This window comes from Aedes aegypti, chromosome 3 (assembly GCF_002204515.2).
Source record: "Aedes aegypti strain LVP_AGWG chromosome 3, AaegL5.0 Primary Assembly, whole genome shotgun sequence".
Lineage (NCBI taxonomy): Eukaryota > Metazoa > Arthropoda > Insecta > Diptera > Culicidae > Aedes > Aedes aegypti.
The window spans coordinates 120175614-120191580 of record NC_035109.1 but is presented as its reverse complement, the minus strand read 5'-3'; the positions used below and the strand labels follow the sequence as shown (position 1 = coordinate 120191580).

The following is a 15967-nucleotide window of genomic DNA, read 5'->3' as shown; positions in this document are numbered from 1 at the left end:
CGGCTAATGTATTTCAAAAGTAAAGAAACATAGTATTTTATGACGCACCTCATGGTCCCGAACCACTACTGCAGCATTTTTTTAAACTATACCAGACAACTGTTATGCGAAATGACATTATGCCAAACCGGGTAGACCCACCAAGATGTGATATTCAAAAAAACTAGGAAAATATTTTGTAATAACATAAACCAGCATATTTCAGGTAACATAAACTCAGCTTCCTACACTTTCTTCGAAATCTCCAACTTCTCCAACACACTTGGCAAATGTTCCAACAGTTCCGATTCGCTCATGTTGAACTCATTGGCAGCCCAAATCATTTTCAGCTCACTCATGACGCGACCCAGTTGTTGGCCTTTCGGTGCACCTTTTTCGATCAGAGCATTGCCCTTGATTGGAAAGGCCGGAATTTGCCACTCCTTAAGCTGATTGTACAGATCACGTTTTCCATGATATCGTAGCAGTTCCAGGACATACTCTTTCTTAAGCTTAGCACTTCCGAGTGTATGAAGAGTTAGTTGCTGATATGGTCTGAAAAACAGTATGAGTTAGAAGATTGATATCATAAAACTAATATAAAACTTACAGTAGCTCATCAACTTCCTTAAATTCTTCCCGATTTTGTGTGAGAAAATAGGATAGCTCTCTTTCGAAGACTGTAAATTTCAGTCGTAAATTAAGCGTAATGGCATCCTCTGGAACCAGAAGTAAAGCCGAAAGAACTGTAATCGGTTGTATTTCATCTTTGTGTACGGCCACCCTTTTGAATACTGCTTTAAATTCGTCAGTATTCGGCTGATCTGGCAGACCTGAAACCAAAATTTAAAGCATTTTTATTATCTATTAATGCTTCTTTGTGCTTTGCGAGATCTAACCCATGTGTGGAGCCAGTCCGCAGTTTATCATCCGGATTGTCAAATCGCAACCGAAATTTCCAGTTAGGATCTTTTTCCATTCTTGCCAAATTCTCTCGCCACTTATCTTGGCAAGCCCAGCAGCATTCTTGGCGATTATCCGTAAGGTTTCTTCGTCGTGATTATCGTCGTTTTCGGCAATCCTTCCGTAAAACCGGAAATATCTCAAAATACGAAGGTAATCTTCCTTTATTCGCAAATCCGGATCGCCAACGAACGCCACGCGGCGTTTCTGGAGGTCCTCGTAACCGTAAAAGTAATCGTATACCTTGCCGTCGAATCCTGCAGAATATGTTAGTTTATTTTAGCTTTTTAAGTTACAAAATTAGGGTGTACCAGAAACAAATGTTCTATAAAACACTCTAAATAAACATAACATCCATTCTTTTCGAAACATTGTTTTTATTTTGGGACACCCTATTACTACAACACTTACCCAAGAACATCGAATTGATGGTCAAATCACGTCGATTGGCATCCAACAGCCAATCGGTGGTGTGGATCACCTCAGCATGTCGCCCATCCGTCACGGCGTCGATTCTGAGGGTGGTGATCTCAAAATTTTCCTTATCATTAATCCTCGGTGTGATGGTTCCATGCTTTTCTCCATTCATGTTGACCATTCGAATGTTTTCCTTGTTGAAAATTTCCTTCATTTCCGTTGGCGTGGCTGTGGTTGCAATATCTATGTCTTTTGGACATTTTCCCATCAGGATGTCTCTGTCGGAATCGTTAAAATTTGTTAATTATACATAAATGTACATCTAACTCGTCTAACTAGACTGGTAGCAGGTCTGTTGAAGAGACTTAGTCTGAAAGTCTCTATTTTAAATTGAACATCTCTAAAGTCCCTATTTTAGCTGAAATGGTTTCGGAAGACACTGTTTATCTTATTCTGCTTGCAGTGAATTCTTCAGGATTTTATTATGAGAATCCACAGGGAAAAGCTGCAGAAATTTTTCTAGTGATTTCTCCAGTGATGGGAAATCTTTAGGGATCCCTCTAGAAATACATCTAGAGAATTCTCCACCAAGTCTCCCAAAAATACTTGTTAGAATGCGACATGTCAAGCAATCCCCTAACGCAACCACTATAGTAGGTTATGCATTTTTGAATTTTTTTGCATCGTGAATACACTCTTTCTTTTTCGTTTCAACCGTTAAGCGAAGTAGTTCGTTCTTTGGCTCACTCCCAGTTTCCAATAATACCCTAGCGATTTTTCGAGAAATGCTTAAAGTAATTTTTCTATGGTGGGGATTGCTCATCAAACCTTCCGGTCCGCCTCATAGTTACGTACTATTTGGTGCTGGGTGTAGTTCTTGTTTTTCCAGCTGTATTGAAAAGCATGAGCCATAGTCTTTGGCATACAATCGGATCTATCTTTAGCAGAAAAGAACCGAAATGTCTATCGACGACCGGTGATTGCTAGCAGATATAGTGGAGAGCTTGTCTTGAAACGTTCATCGCTTCAAGCTAGTTGAAAAACTGAATACACTGATTGCCTGTCGATCAGAGCCGAACTAGGCATAGATCGTATACATACATCTGAATCTACATGTCTCCGATGTATTACATCGTTCCAGGTGGGAGTTATCTGATAAATGAATATGGTACCATAACAGAATTTTCCATCTGAACGAAGTGATAAATCATAATATTCCGCAAACTGTATCACACATCTACAGAATGTATTGCGTGAAGTTAAGACACAGTAGAGTATTGGGTACATAGGACCAAGTCCCTGCCGGGTGGCGCGAAACTGATGAGCGATAGACAATAGAATCAACAACACTGCCATAAGGGATAGTAAGCATGTGACTATTGTCGAAACTATGATTAGGAGGCAAATCAACATCCCAAGATCAAATTTTTGTTACAACCCAATGTAGGTATTATTAAATTAGGCTGTAGAAAATGATAAATATCTGATCACTGAGGAATGTGTTGCAAGGTAATAAATGCTCGTAGTCTATTTTCTTCGAATACACATGTATAAATTGTTAAAATTGCCGAATCATACGCGGAATTTATAAAACGGATCATGAAATTAGGAATGAAATCATAATGATGATAGATTATCAACTTTCCTTTCGTCTTGCTATTTGTTACCGTTAGAATCACCAAACTGATTGGTTTCCCACTACTTACACCCAGAGTTTATATACACACTTCATTCATAGACTCTGCTTACACCAATACAACAGCACGAAAACTGAAGTATTATAATCGCGCGTTGGAACTTTCAATATCCATATATTACATCAATAGTGAATTCTTGTATGTAGCCAGTATAAATAACAGAATCATCAACTTCTTGAACATTCTTTAACTGAAAACAGGATGCTTGTTTTATCAAACATGCTCAATCTGCACCTAAAATCTCGGATCCAAATAGTTTTCTAAATAAAAATTGTGTCTAAATAAAACGTGTAGGCCAACAAAACATAATTGAGTAGGAGTTTACAAGTTACTTAGCACATGAAAAGCAGTTTAAATTAATCTATTACTAGATCAACACTAATGCTCACATTTTTATATTCTCATTTCATCATGGTCCTCATTGCTCGAGCGGAGACGAACACCCTGGAGATGGAAAAAATCGACAGCGCTACGATAAGGAAACGTAACAGATGAGAAACTATCGATACATTTATCAATTATAAAACCCCGTTTTAATGTTAACACTTTGTTTCTGTTTTTTCTGTTTTTTTCGTTTCAGCAATCAAATAACCGAACCAACTCTACTATCTTTTCATTTCTTCTTCGTTATACTTATAGTCCTTCTGGCACTGAACCGAATGGTGCGCCTTCCGCTTTCTTACTGGTGCTGTTTTTCCTGTACATTTGGCATAGTGTCGGAGGTGGTGTACTGTATTTGCTATACAACGCGCTACTTTCGATATTGTGCTTGGCGTGTGGGGAAGCAGTACTAGTGGTGAAGCGGAGGGCGCCATTCGGTTTAGTGCCAGAGGGACTATATCTATTTAATGTATCTGAAGCTTGTGGGACCGCTTTAATTCCGGCGCCTGCTTGTGGAAGATCCCGGTGTGCTAAACGGTATAGGACATGTTAACGGGGGAGGCTTGGTAGGTCCTCACCCAGCCCGTGTCTAGATGGGCGGATAATTGTCTGCCAGGGTGTGGATTGAGCAATTACAATTACAATTACAAATTACAAATGCTTAAAGTAATTTTTCTATAGTTTGCTACAGGAATTCCTTGAGCACTGCTTTTAGAAATTTCCACAGCAAATACTCTGGAAATTTTCTTAGAGGCAATCCCAGGATATTCTCCAGTTACTTTTTTACGAATTTTTTCACTAATTTCTCCAGTTATTTGCTGCTCCAGATTCGTGCTCTTGAAAATTTAAGGTTTGGCTTCGATTCATCTTCACCTTAATAGCTTGTAAACAGATAAAAAATAAATTCATTACTTGTTCAGACACTGCACACTCTACACGAATGTATTTCCACTGCAAGTGGTTATGGGCCCAGGAGTGCTGGCAATTAGAAATCTGAAGATCTGAAGTTAACGAGAAGTTACATAAGAAAATGGTTCTCCCAAGAGACAACGAACGCAACCAAAGTGGACAAGTTGACGGAAGCGGAAGTATAAGGACGACATCTGTGAATCCCGGAGCAGCTGCAGGAGGCAGTGGGCGTTCTGGTGCAAATGGGCGTGCTTTTGGAAACCCAGTGAACCTACCGGCCATTGAAAGATTGAGAGGGCGTCAAAACTACACATCATGGGCGTTTGCGATGAAGATGACGTTGATACGAAAGGCTCTTGGCGAGCGGTGAAACCGGAACAAAACCAGGCGATCGATCCGGAATTGGACGAAAGAGCGTTGGCGACAATATGCCTAGGTATTGAGAAGAACAACTACAGCTTAGTACAACGAGCGAAAACTTCAAAGGAGGCATGGGATGCGCTTCCAAATGTATTTCAGGATGACGGTCTTATGCGAAGATTCGGCCTGCTGGACAAATTAACATCCGTGAAGCTTGAAGAGTGCGCTTGAGTGGAGGATGATGTGGACGAACTTGTCACTACAACGAACACCTTGAGCGAGATCGGATTTGAAGTTAATGACCAGTGGCTGGCGTCGTTGCTGATGAAAGGACTCCCCGAATATTACAACCCAATGATTATGGGACTTTAGGCATCCGGAATCGAACTATCGGCGGACGTTGTGAAGACGGCGTACAATGCTAACCGTGGAAAGCGGTAAAAAAGATGCTTGGTTCTTCGATTCTGCAGCAAGTTCGCATATGACGAGGAGATGGGAATTTTTTTCGAAGCAAGAAGACCTGGTGCACTCGATTAGCCCAGCCAACAATCAATCGATCGCTTCAGTTGCCAAAGGTTAAGGTGGAACTCGAGCTTGAAGAAGGGCCACTAGAAATTCAAGATGTTTTGCAAGTTCCGGATTTGGCAACCAATCTTTTATCTGTAAATAAAATCTGCAAGAAAGGCCAGATGGTTTTCAATGCGGAAAGGTATGAAGTCCTGGATAATGGAGGTAATGTCATCGCGTCTAGAACCACAGTAGATGGACTGTATTGTTTGAACCAAAAGAAACCACATAAATACTTCCTGACGGTTGAATGACAAGTGTTCGAAGAGTACGAGGATTTCAAATCGATGGCGGAGTGTCAATCTGGCCGGAAACTGAGAATTCAACGGACTGACAACGGAACAAAGTTCGTAAATTCGAGAATGAGAAGCAGTTGGAGTGCAGTGATGGAGTTGTTCATCAGACATCGTGTCCGTACATGCCCGAACAAAACGGGGCCGCGGAACGAATGAACCGGACTCTCGTTGAAAAAGCAAGATCGATGTTAACCGATGCTAGACTACCGAAGAAATTTTGGGCGGAGGTTTTTTCTACGGTTTGTTTATTTAGGGCCGATTTCTTCACCTTCACTTAACGTTCAACGCTCCGTCATCGTAATCATCGTCATCATCGAAACTTCAAAAGCAGTTTTTCTGTTCAAAACTAAAAAATTATTCGATGAAAAAGTGTTCACTGTGTTTCGTTTGGAGAATAGAATACAGTGAACACATTTTCTTGTAAATTTTCTTAATTTTGAACGAAAAAACTGCTTTTGAAAATTCCGAAATCAATGACGGATCCTGCCCCCTTAACGTTCAACGCTCCGTCATCGTAATCATCGTCATCATCGAAACTTCAAAAGCAGTTTTTCTGTTCAAAACTAAAAATTATTCGATGAAAAAGTGTTCACTGTGTTTCGTTTGGAGAATAGAATACAGTGAACACATTTTCTTGTAAATTTTCTTAATTTTGAACGAAAAAACTGCTTTTGAAAATTCCGAAATCAATGACGGATCCTGCCCCCTTAAGCCGTAAACCACGTTTACCCATATAGTTAAACTAGGTTTAGGGCCTGAGCGGTGGTGAAGAAATTGACACTTAGTCAACCGATGTCCAACTAGATCGCTGGAAGCAATTACGCCAGAAGAGGCGTGATCCCAAAGGAAGCCGAATCTTTAACACCTCAAAGTATTCGGATCAAAGGCAATGTATCATGTTCCAAAACAGAAGCGGAGGAAATTCGACTCCAAATCAGCAGAAGGAATCTTCATCGGATATGCTGAGAATTCAAAAGGGTACAGAATGTATGACCTGGAGCTGAAAGATGTTATCATTAGTCGAGATGTGGTAATAGTGAGCGAAGAGCAGTTTGCAACATTTTTTTTTTTGTTGGCGTGTGAGCAGCAACCAGTTTAGTTCAATGAACTTTACACTTGGATTGAGCAAGAAGAGAAGATTGAAGTTGAAGCCAACGGAATTACATCCGAGGTTCAACACGACGATCAGGCAAGCTGTACCGACTTCGTTAGTCATCAAGATGAACCGCCTGATCTTGCGCTCCCACCGCAATTTACAAGACCAGCTGAACAGCAGCAAGGGTTGAGGCGCATTTCCAGGCAAGTATACAGATTTTGTTTGTTATAGTCAAAATGCTGCCCCAGATTTTTACCAATAGTTGGATATGGCGACTAATTATGATGACCCAACAACAGTGGCGTTAGGGCGAGATGACCACATGTTCTGGGAGGAAGCAATGAAGGAAGAAATTAAAGCTCTGAAGGAGAATGAAACTTGGGAATAGACCGATTTACCACCTGGCAGGAAGGCGATTCGATCAAAATGGATTTTCAAAACCAAACGTGGAGCTGATGGCAAAGTTGATAGGCACAAGGCGCGGCTCGTAGTAAAGGGATGTTCACAACAGCCCGGAGTTGACTACACCGAATTCTATTCTCCGGTTGTACGGTATTCCACGGTACGTTACCTTCTGGCTTTGACAGTGCAGTTCAACTTGGACATCGAGCAAATGGACGCAGATTCATCCTTTTTACAAGGAAAACTGAAAGATGGAGATATTTACATGGAGCAACCTGAAGGTTTCACTTGTGATCCAAGGAAGGTGTGTAAGCTTAAACGTGCGTTGTATGGGCTCAAACAATCGAGCAGAGTTTGGAATACCCAGTTAGACGGAGCGTTACAAGAATTCGGCCTTACACGTTCGAAACAAGATTCGTGCCTGTATTTCATCATCTAAGGAGGACGAATGACGTTTGTAACTGTATATGTAGATGATTTTTTGATATTTACAAATGATGCTGAGATGAAGAAAAAGCTGAAATCTTTCCTCAACAGTCGATTCAAAATGAAGGATATAGGCGAAGCAAAATTTTGTTTGGGACTATTCTAAGTCCCACCTTCCAAGAGATCGAAAAAAAGGCAAGATTTACGTACATACCTAGTCGACCAGCAAAATTATATTGAAGACATTTAGAAATGTTTCAACATGATAAACTGTAATCCCGTGACGACCCCTGCGGACTCAAGTTTGAAGCTTGATAAAACCATGAGCCCAGTAATCCCTAAGAAGCAGAAGCGATGAAAGACGTTCCGTTCAAGGAGGCAGTTGGTTCCCTTTTGTACGCGGCTCAAGTAACTAGGCCGGATATTGCGTATGCGGTCAATATGGTAAGCCAATTTTGCAGTAATCCAGGACAACGACACTGGGAAGCAGTAAAACGTATTCTGACAAGGGAAGGTCACGATGGTGTTACACGGGGTTTTCAACCGGTCTATTTTTGTTAGATTCTACATGTCGAAATATGAAAAACCCCAAAGCCTTTCGGGTGATGGACCAGTGCTGTAGCCAGGAGGGGATCTGAAAGGAACGATTTTGTACGTAGATTATATTATTAAGCTAATTGGAAATCTCACAAACATATTTTTTTAGTATTTATTGTGACATTAATGTATGTTTAAAATGTATTTCTATGCCATTGGCGTAATTAACATGGAATATGGACACCAAAACAAATTTGGTTTTATTAGAATAGTATACCAATAAGAAACCCATCCCGATTGCGCCTAGGCATGGAAAAATAAATTTGAAACATACATTAATGTCAATTCTGTTCTCTACTATCACCTTTGTGTGATATCCGTTGTCAATGGACCAATGCACGAGTTCACTAATTTGACGTTTGAGCGGTGTTAAATTCACTTGTTGCCATGGTCACGTAAATAACACGGCACCGCTCAAAAGTCAGATAGTGAACTCGTGCATCGGTCCATCGGTCCATGCACGAGTTCACTAATTTGACGTTTGAGCAGTGCCGAATTCACTCGTTGCCATGGTCACGTAAATAACACGGCACCGCTCAAACGTCAAATGGACCAATGCATGAGTTCGTTCTTTGACGTTTGAGCGGTGCCGTGTTATTTACGTGACCATGGTAAGGGGCGATCCATTAATTACGTAAGACAATTTTCAGGGTTTTTCAACCCCCCCCCCCCTCCCTCCATGGTAAGATTTTTTGTATGAAAATCTAAAATAAATTGTATGGCGCGTAAGAAATCTCAGACCCCTCCTCCCCCCATAACCCCTTACGTAATTAATGAACGGCCCCTAACGAGTGAATTCGTCACCGCTCAAACGTCAAATTAGTGAACTCGTGCATTGGTCCATAGAGCGCTGCATATGACGAGCCTAACCTCACTTATTTGACAGCTGCTGGTCCTGTTGTTTACGTTTTGGACTTAGTCGTTTTTTCCATCATTTTTTCATCTTCGCATTTCTATCACCAGCATGCTGATGGTGACGATTTTCCACGGTAGGAAGATAGAATAATACGATCCGTGGGTATCTGTAGTGGATTTGACCTCTCCTCGCAGCAAACTTTCACGAAATTAAGAATGATTCGAAAAAAGTACTAAGTCCAAACTGTAAACAACAGGACCAGTACCTGTCAAAATTGATGCGTGACGTTTGATGCAGTGGAGTATAGTGAACTCATGCACTGGTCCATGGACCGATGCACGTGTTCATTAATTTGACGTTTGAGCGGTGCCAAACGTCAAATAATGAACTCGTGCATTGATCCATAGGTCCATAGAGACCGAGATCATCTCTGCATTTCTATGGTTGTCACTCTGTAGTGATTTCTGGAAAAACCTTTAGCGAATTTCTTTGAAATATCGAAAATAAATAGTGGTTTCAAAGACCATTTTAGTGAAAAAAAAACTTAAGAAACTATCAAAATGATATAATAAATTTTGTATTTTTTATATTTTGATATGATTGCATTTAACACGATCAGAATATTACTATATTAAGTTATCATATACGATATCTCAACATCAAAATTAGTTTTCAATCAAAGCTGCTACCAGCCCTGTGATTGAAATATCCCTTACCTTACAGCTCCTCCAGCAACGCGAATCTCGTAGTTATATTTCTTGAACAAACCAATCAAATCTTCGAGTTCTTTTGTGAAAATAGACCGAAATTCCGGCGAATCGATCTTTATGACTACCGGATCCGGTCGAGCGATTGCACTTGCTTCCATCCTTCGTTTGGCGATGAATTCCGACCACCGTTCGTTTCCTCTTTGGCTGAAGCAATTCTACGATTAATCAGTCCAGGTGTTATCCGTGTTCAACACTCGGTAGGGTCACTTACTTTAAATTGCCGGCGTAAATTACGAACGATCAGTAATCGATTGGAAACTTTGGTCAAAAACATTCCCACGCACGCAGCATTAATTCGAAAACCGATGTTTGTTTTGTTCGATGCCGGTTGACAGTTCGCTCGGTGCAGGAAAAGTCAACATGGAGCAACTTATCAAAATAGCCCAATGAATTTTAGTTATGCGAAAACGTATCTTCCACCGCGGGTTCAACTCGATCTAGCAACGCGTGCACCAATGCAAACAATTGAAGAAACTAACATCGCTCAACTTGCAAAGTCGTGCACGTGGGTAGATTAGGATAGGCCCCACAGTGATATAATCGTATGTTTTCACCAAAAATGTATACGCTTTTTTGTTATGTTGCTCTAGAAACAATCAGAACTAGGCGGGATTAGGGTTGGAAGAGCGGGATTAACGACAAAGGCAGGGTTGACATGACACCGTCGGCGGGGCAAACGTTTAAAACAAAATTAACGGAGCAAACGGATCAAAATTTTGCACTGAGCTAAAAATCTTTTAACACAAATGTGAGGTTAAATTTTGAAAAATCTGTTTTTAAACCCACATAGTAAAATACAATTCGCCTTGTTATCCAAACATTAAACATCTTTTACCCATTAATGTTAGTCTATCACAAACGGTTACTTTTTTGTTGAACAATATAGTACCCTAAATTGAGAACGGTTAAAAGCTATTTGAGTAATGCATGCCAAATGCTGACAATACATTATGCTGTTCATGTGTTGTAAAACTATTTGGGAATGCTAGCTCGTGACAAATAGTGGCAATGTGAAATTACCTTTTGTCGAACGGTTTGTGCTTAAAAAAAGTTAAATTAGCACCGGCCCTATCGAAAAATTTTCTAGCGTGTATGCCTTCGTGGTCGTTGTGCTACTGTCACAAATCGGATTAAAACAAGCAAAAATTTGTTTCGGATCAGATCTAAACGGAAAAATCAAAAAAGTTTTCCTTCGATTCTGTTCCGATGCGTATCCCAGTCGGATGAATACCAGTGCCATTTGTTAATAGAATCGCCTTCCCTCTACCGTATACTAAGGTAAGATAAACTTTTCACTAATATAAATTACCTAATGATTTATCCTGCAATTGGGTCCTAAAATTTTTAATGAAATCTTGTTTTTATTTAATAACACGAAAAAGCATGTTACTGTAACTACTTTAGCAATTTTTCCCGCTCAAATAATGGCTATATCATGTTTAAACTTTAATTTAAAAATTTGGTCCATAAATGAACCTTGACACTTTTGATCATGTTTGACGTTCGCTTAGTCGACAAAAACACCACAGGGGTTTAAGATCGACCACTGGGGTTGTTCCTATCTGACATTTCGTAAGGTACACGAAAAACAAAATACACCCAAAATTTGAGTTTAAGCCAAAGGATGTGACAAAATCTAAAAAAATGTTTTTTGGGCTTAAACCAACGGAAAACATTAGAAAATTGAGTAAACATGTGTTTTTGGCCTAAACTTAAGCGTTTGGCACTAAAATTGGGACAAGGCTTTAGGACCCTATTCTCTCATATTGCAGCCTGAACTCCAGCCCACATCAAAAAATCAAGCGCTGTGAGAAGATTTCCATCCCCGAGAACATCAATATGCGGCCTCACCACTCGGACACAAAAGGGACAAGCCGAATGTAAATGCTGCGAGCGAAGTGTGGGCACGACAGTATGGGCCGAAAAATTGTGCTAAAGGAATAGTGTACGGATGAGTGCATACTTCTGCGCAGTTAATTATTCAAGTACAGTTAACTCTCCCTTACTCGATATTGAAGGGACCATCGAGTTAGGGAGGTATCGAGATACAGAACACATATTTTTCAAATTTTAAACTTTTTATTATTTTGACAAAATACATTCAAAATAGTTATTTTCACGTGAAAAACAAAACAATTTTACCACATTTACCTTTGTGACACTTTTTTACAGATCAGCAAAAATTAAAAATTTCAACACCCAGAAATTGGCAGTAAACTTTAATTTTACTATAAATTTAATCCTAAGAATCAAATTCATGAAATTTATTAACTTTTCGAGGACATTTGGAACTTTTCATGAAAATATCGAATTAGAGAGGTAAACTTACTTGGGAAACTGAAACAGATAGCATCGAGTTAGGGAACATCGAGTTAGAGAGGTATCGACTTGCAGAGGTATCAAAGCATACTAGATTGAAGGGACCGCGCATTCCATCGAGTTAGGGGAAATATCGAGATACAGAATATCGAGTAAGGGAGAGATGACTGTATTTGTATTTTTCATGAATATTTAGACTTTCACGACGAAATCATCGATGTCAAAATAACTTATCACTTGACAAACTCAGTCACCTTGATTGTGTATGTTTCTTGATATGTTGAGCTAAATGTTAAAGGAGCCAAAACAAACAAGCTGACTTATAGAAAGCACACTACTTTGAACTGCCCATAACTGCATATTTGTAACATTCGACAAAAGTAGGCATTGAGTAAATGGGGTGCCAAGATTGTATTTTACTGCAGTATGGGAGGAAACTGAGGGGCCCAAATAGCCGTAGCGGTAAACGCGCAGCTATTCAGCAAGACCAAGCTGAGGGTCGTGGGTTCGAATCCCACCGGTCGAGGATCTTTCCGGGTTGGAAATTTTCTCGACTTCCCAGGGCATAGAGTATCTTCGTACCTGCCACACGATATACGCATGCAAAAATGGTCATTGGCATAGTAAGCTCTCAGTTAATAACTGTGGAAGTGCTCATAAGAACACTAAGCTGAGAAGTAGGCTCTGTCCCAGTGAGGACGTAACGCCAGAAAAGAAGAAGAAGATGGGAGGAAACTAAAATTTCAAAAAATCATTAGGAATTCAATAGAGCTTATTTGAGGCTGAAATTTTGCACGACTCATACCGCATATTGGGTGAATAGACAGAAAATTATTCTGGTATAAATTTCGTTGCTACTACATTATGAGGCTCATGTATAATCTCAATGTGACTGTTATGCGGTTACATTTGCCAGTGTGACAAAACAACTTGGTATTTTTTTCGAATTTTCTAAAACAAACTCACAGATTTTAGTAAGTTGATCGAAAGTATTTATCATTTGATGACTCTCCCCGGTATTAACTCCAATTTGTCAAAAATGTCGAATGTGACTGTTATGCAGTTATGGGCAGTGAAAGTATTTCAAAATTTTCAATTGTTACGGTAACTTAAAAGATATTCTCTTATATTTTTATTTTGTAATAAATACAAATTTCAATTTCCTTACAGTTCTCTAGTCGGAATAATGGCAGATATAGTAGCAGTGGTTCAGCACCAACGAGCATCTGAAAATACTGTGTACCATGTCCTGTACCGATACTTCTTTTTGGGCCTAAGCAAAGACAAACTTTCTGTTCTGTACAAGAAACACAAGTCTACTATTTCGAGCTGGATTTCACGATACGAGGAAGATGGCTATTTTTCAAGAAGGAGATATGAACGAGATTGCTCAAAGTTCACTTCCGATAAGAGACAATGGTTGGTTGATTTATATATGAAGAATCCTACATTGTTTCTTGATGAAGCGAAAGGTCACTTCCAACAGGAGTTCAAAATGCGAATTTCAGTTCCATCTATTTGGAGAATTCTAAATCATGCAGGGTTAGGGCTCATTCATTTATTTCATAACGCTTAAATTGATCATTTCGGACACTCACCAACCCCCTTGTAACGCTTTTTGTATGAATATTTTTTCAGTTTTTGTATGGGCCGTAACATCGTTAGGACACCCACCCACCCCCTTCAGCGTTGTGGAATTTGTGAATGGACCCTTAACTTTAAAATATCTAGAGAGACGGGCGATTCAGATCAAAGAAAATGATATCATCAGATTTTTTTACGAAATTTCTTCGATTTAGTGGGACTACTCTAATTTGGTATTTTTAGACGAAGTGAGCTTTGATAACAGATCGATGCTTCGTTCTAGAGGATATGGTATTCGTGGCAAGCGACTAGTTTTCCGGGGTGAATTCGTAAGGAAAGCTCGTGTTTCTCTTTTGTGCTTTATTGGCCAACATGGAATGATTGATACGTATTCCACTGATGGTACGTTCACACGATTGCTATTTTTCGAGTGTTGTAAACGTTTGGCCCTAGAAACAAATCATATATATCGCTATCCTGGAATTCACTCAATCTGGATCATGGACGGAGCGAAGATTCATTGCTGTGACCAAATAATTAACTACCTCAGATGTCTTGGTATTTATCCAATATTTTTACCAGCGCATTGCCCGTTTTTCAACCCTATTGAAATAGTGTTTGGGTTGTGTAAACGACGTACACAAGCTGTGTATCAGGAAGGAGGAAAACAAGATATTAAAGTAGTTATCGCTGAAGTTATGAGCAGTTTCAGGGACTACGATATGTCAAATTTATTTAAGAAATGTGGTTATCTAAGAAGTGGAAAGTTTGACCCTTCTGTTGCTGAAAAAATTGAAAACTTCGATAGTACTGATTATGATATTAATGATGAAAAATGTGAGGCTTAAGGTTGTGAAATGTGATAAATATTTGCCCTTTCCTTATTTGAAATAAATCCGGTAACGTTCGAATAAATGCTTCCATGTTTTATTTAACAGAAAATCACCGTTATATCATTTTAAACATACAGCGCACTTAGTTTACAATACATTTCAGTCGTGGTCTACATCTGCCATATTGGTTACCTTTGTGGCAATACTCTCAGTGAATTCACTGTTGGACACTGCCACTGATGTGTCCATTGCGTTCAAAAACGATTCTCCCAATCTTTCCCGTTGTTCCAATGCTTCGATCCGCATCTTCAAATGTGACATTTTCAATCGCAGTTCTTCTTCAATAACCTGCACAGCTAGAAATGCCTCTTTGGTAGCTGCAATTTCCTCACGAAATGTACCATTCACATTATGAGCAATGATCAATCCTCGCTTAATGTGTTGAATCCTCGCACTCTCTTTTGCTTTAAAAAGATGTTGCAAATGTTCTGGAGGAGCAGAGTTTTTCATAGCATCGCGCATATGAGCAGGTGATGACAATATTGCTGAGGCCCACATTGACCACACGATTTCATGAGCATCCCACCGATCACCATGAGAAACTCGTAGCTCTCGAGAAAGCTCATCCACTACCTGAGTTGTAGCCGCGCCAGATTTATCACGATTTGATGGATCAATCAAATGCTCTTTGACCGTTGAAAATATTTTCCTCCAGTCTACCCAAACGAACACCGAACACGTTGGTTCAGACGGTTTCGGTACTCTCCTTGTACTCTATTTTCGTGTACAAACCGAAACGCTCGAATCTGAACCTAAATCCAAACATGTGTAAAGTGAACATCGGCGCAAACGCCGGTTCGAAAACCGGTCCATTTGTACCTCGATTGCAACCGCGGTTCAAATTTTTGTGCAAATCTTCGGTTGCATTCGAGCTTCAAAACGATGACACAAACGGAGAGACAGAAAATTTTTGATATCCACGATTATCAATTTCTACTTATCGTGTCTTGTTATTTGATATTGTAAAATCCTTGGTTTTTTCATAAAGTTATTACTGAATGTTACTCAAAGTATTGATCTCAATTGATCTGCTTGAATAAAACATTTATTCAAGCCTCAAGGGTCTTGCGATTTGAACCAAGAAGTTCCATATATGATCGTAGAAATTTATCCGCGTGCATTTCAACCGTTCTCTGTCTGTCTGCTTTGTGCCATTCTTTGAACCCAAGTTTGAACCATAGTTTGAACCGAAGTACACATGTACCGGGTTCGGTTTGATACAATGGTACAGAGACGAAGCGCGTTTGTGGTTCAACACAAGTTGCAATGTTCAAACCAAAGTTGCCCTTTCGGTTCGGTTCATGGGAAGACTGTTTTCCTCGAGCTCACAGATAGGGAGTACACATGAAGCAAAATGTGGATTTCTTTACCTTTCCAATGATGTAGCACGTTAGCAGTCAATTTATCCAACTGGGTATACTTTCTGTTCTGCTTCTCATAGAAAATGGCAAATTT

General features: G+C 39.7%; 1 protein-coding gene across 1 annotated transcript; it reads right to left on the bottom strand.

Moving 5' to 3' along the window:
* Positions 1–172: 172 nt before the first annotated feature.
* LOC5566845 (CCA tRNA nucleotidyltransferase 1, mitochondrial) lies at positions 173–10069 on the bottom strand. The gene is made up of 6 exons (XM_021851353.1): positions 9928–10069; positions 9663–9871; positions 1354–1637; positions 879–1199; positions 590–812; positions 173–534 (listed from the first exon to the last, which is right to left on the bottom strand). The coding sequence occupies exons 1-6, from the start codon at positions 9988–9990 to the stop codon at positions 225–227; spliced, it is 1410 nt and encodes a 469-aa protein (XP_021707045.1). The 5' UTR covers positions 9991–10069; the 3' UTR covers positions 173–224.
* Between the last annotated feature and the right edge of the window lie 5898 nt (positions 10070–15967).

Bases quoted from the DNA above. Each gene is read 5' to 3' on its own strand.
- LOC5566845 (XM_021851353.1), bottom strand. From the start codon at position 9,990: ATGTTTTTGACCAAAGTTTCCAATCGATTACTGATCGTTCGTAATTTA. The intron at 1,200-1,353 runs GTAAGTGTTGTA...CATATTCTGCAG, and splicing joins CATCAATTCGATGTTCTTGG to GATTCGACGGCAAGGTATAC. The intron at 535-589 runs GTAAGTTTTATA...ACTGTTTTTCAG, and splicing joins AAGGAAGTTGATGAGCTACT to ACCATATCAGCAACTAACTC.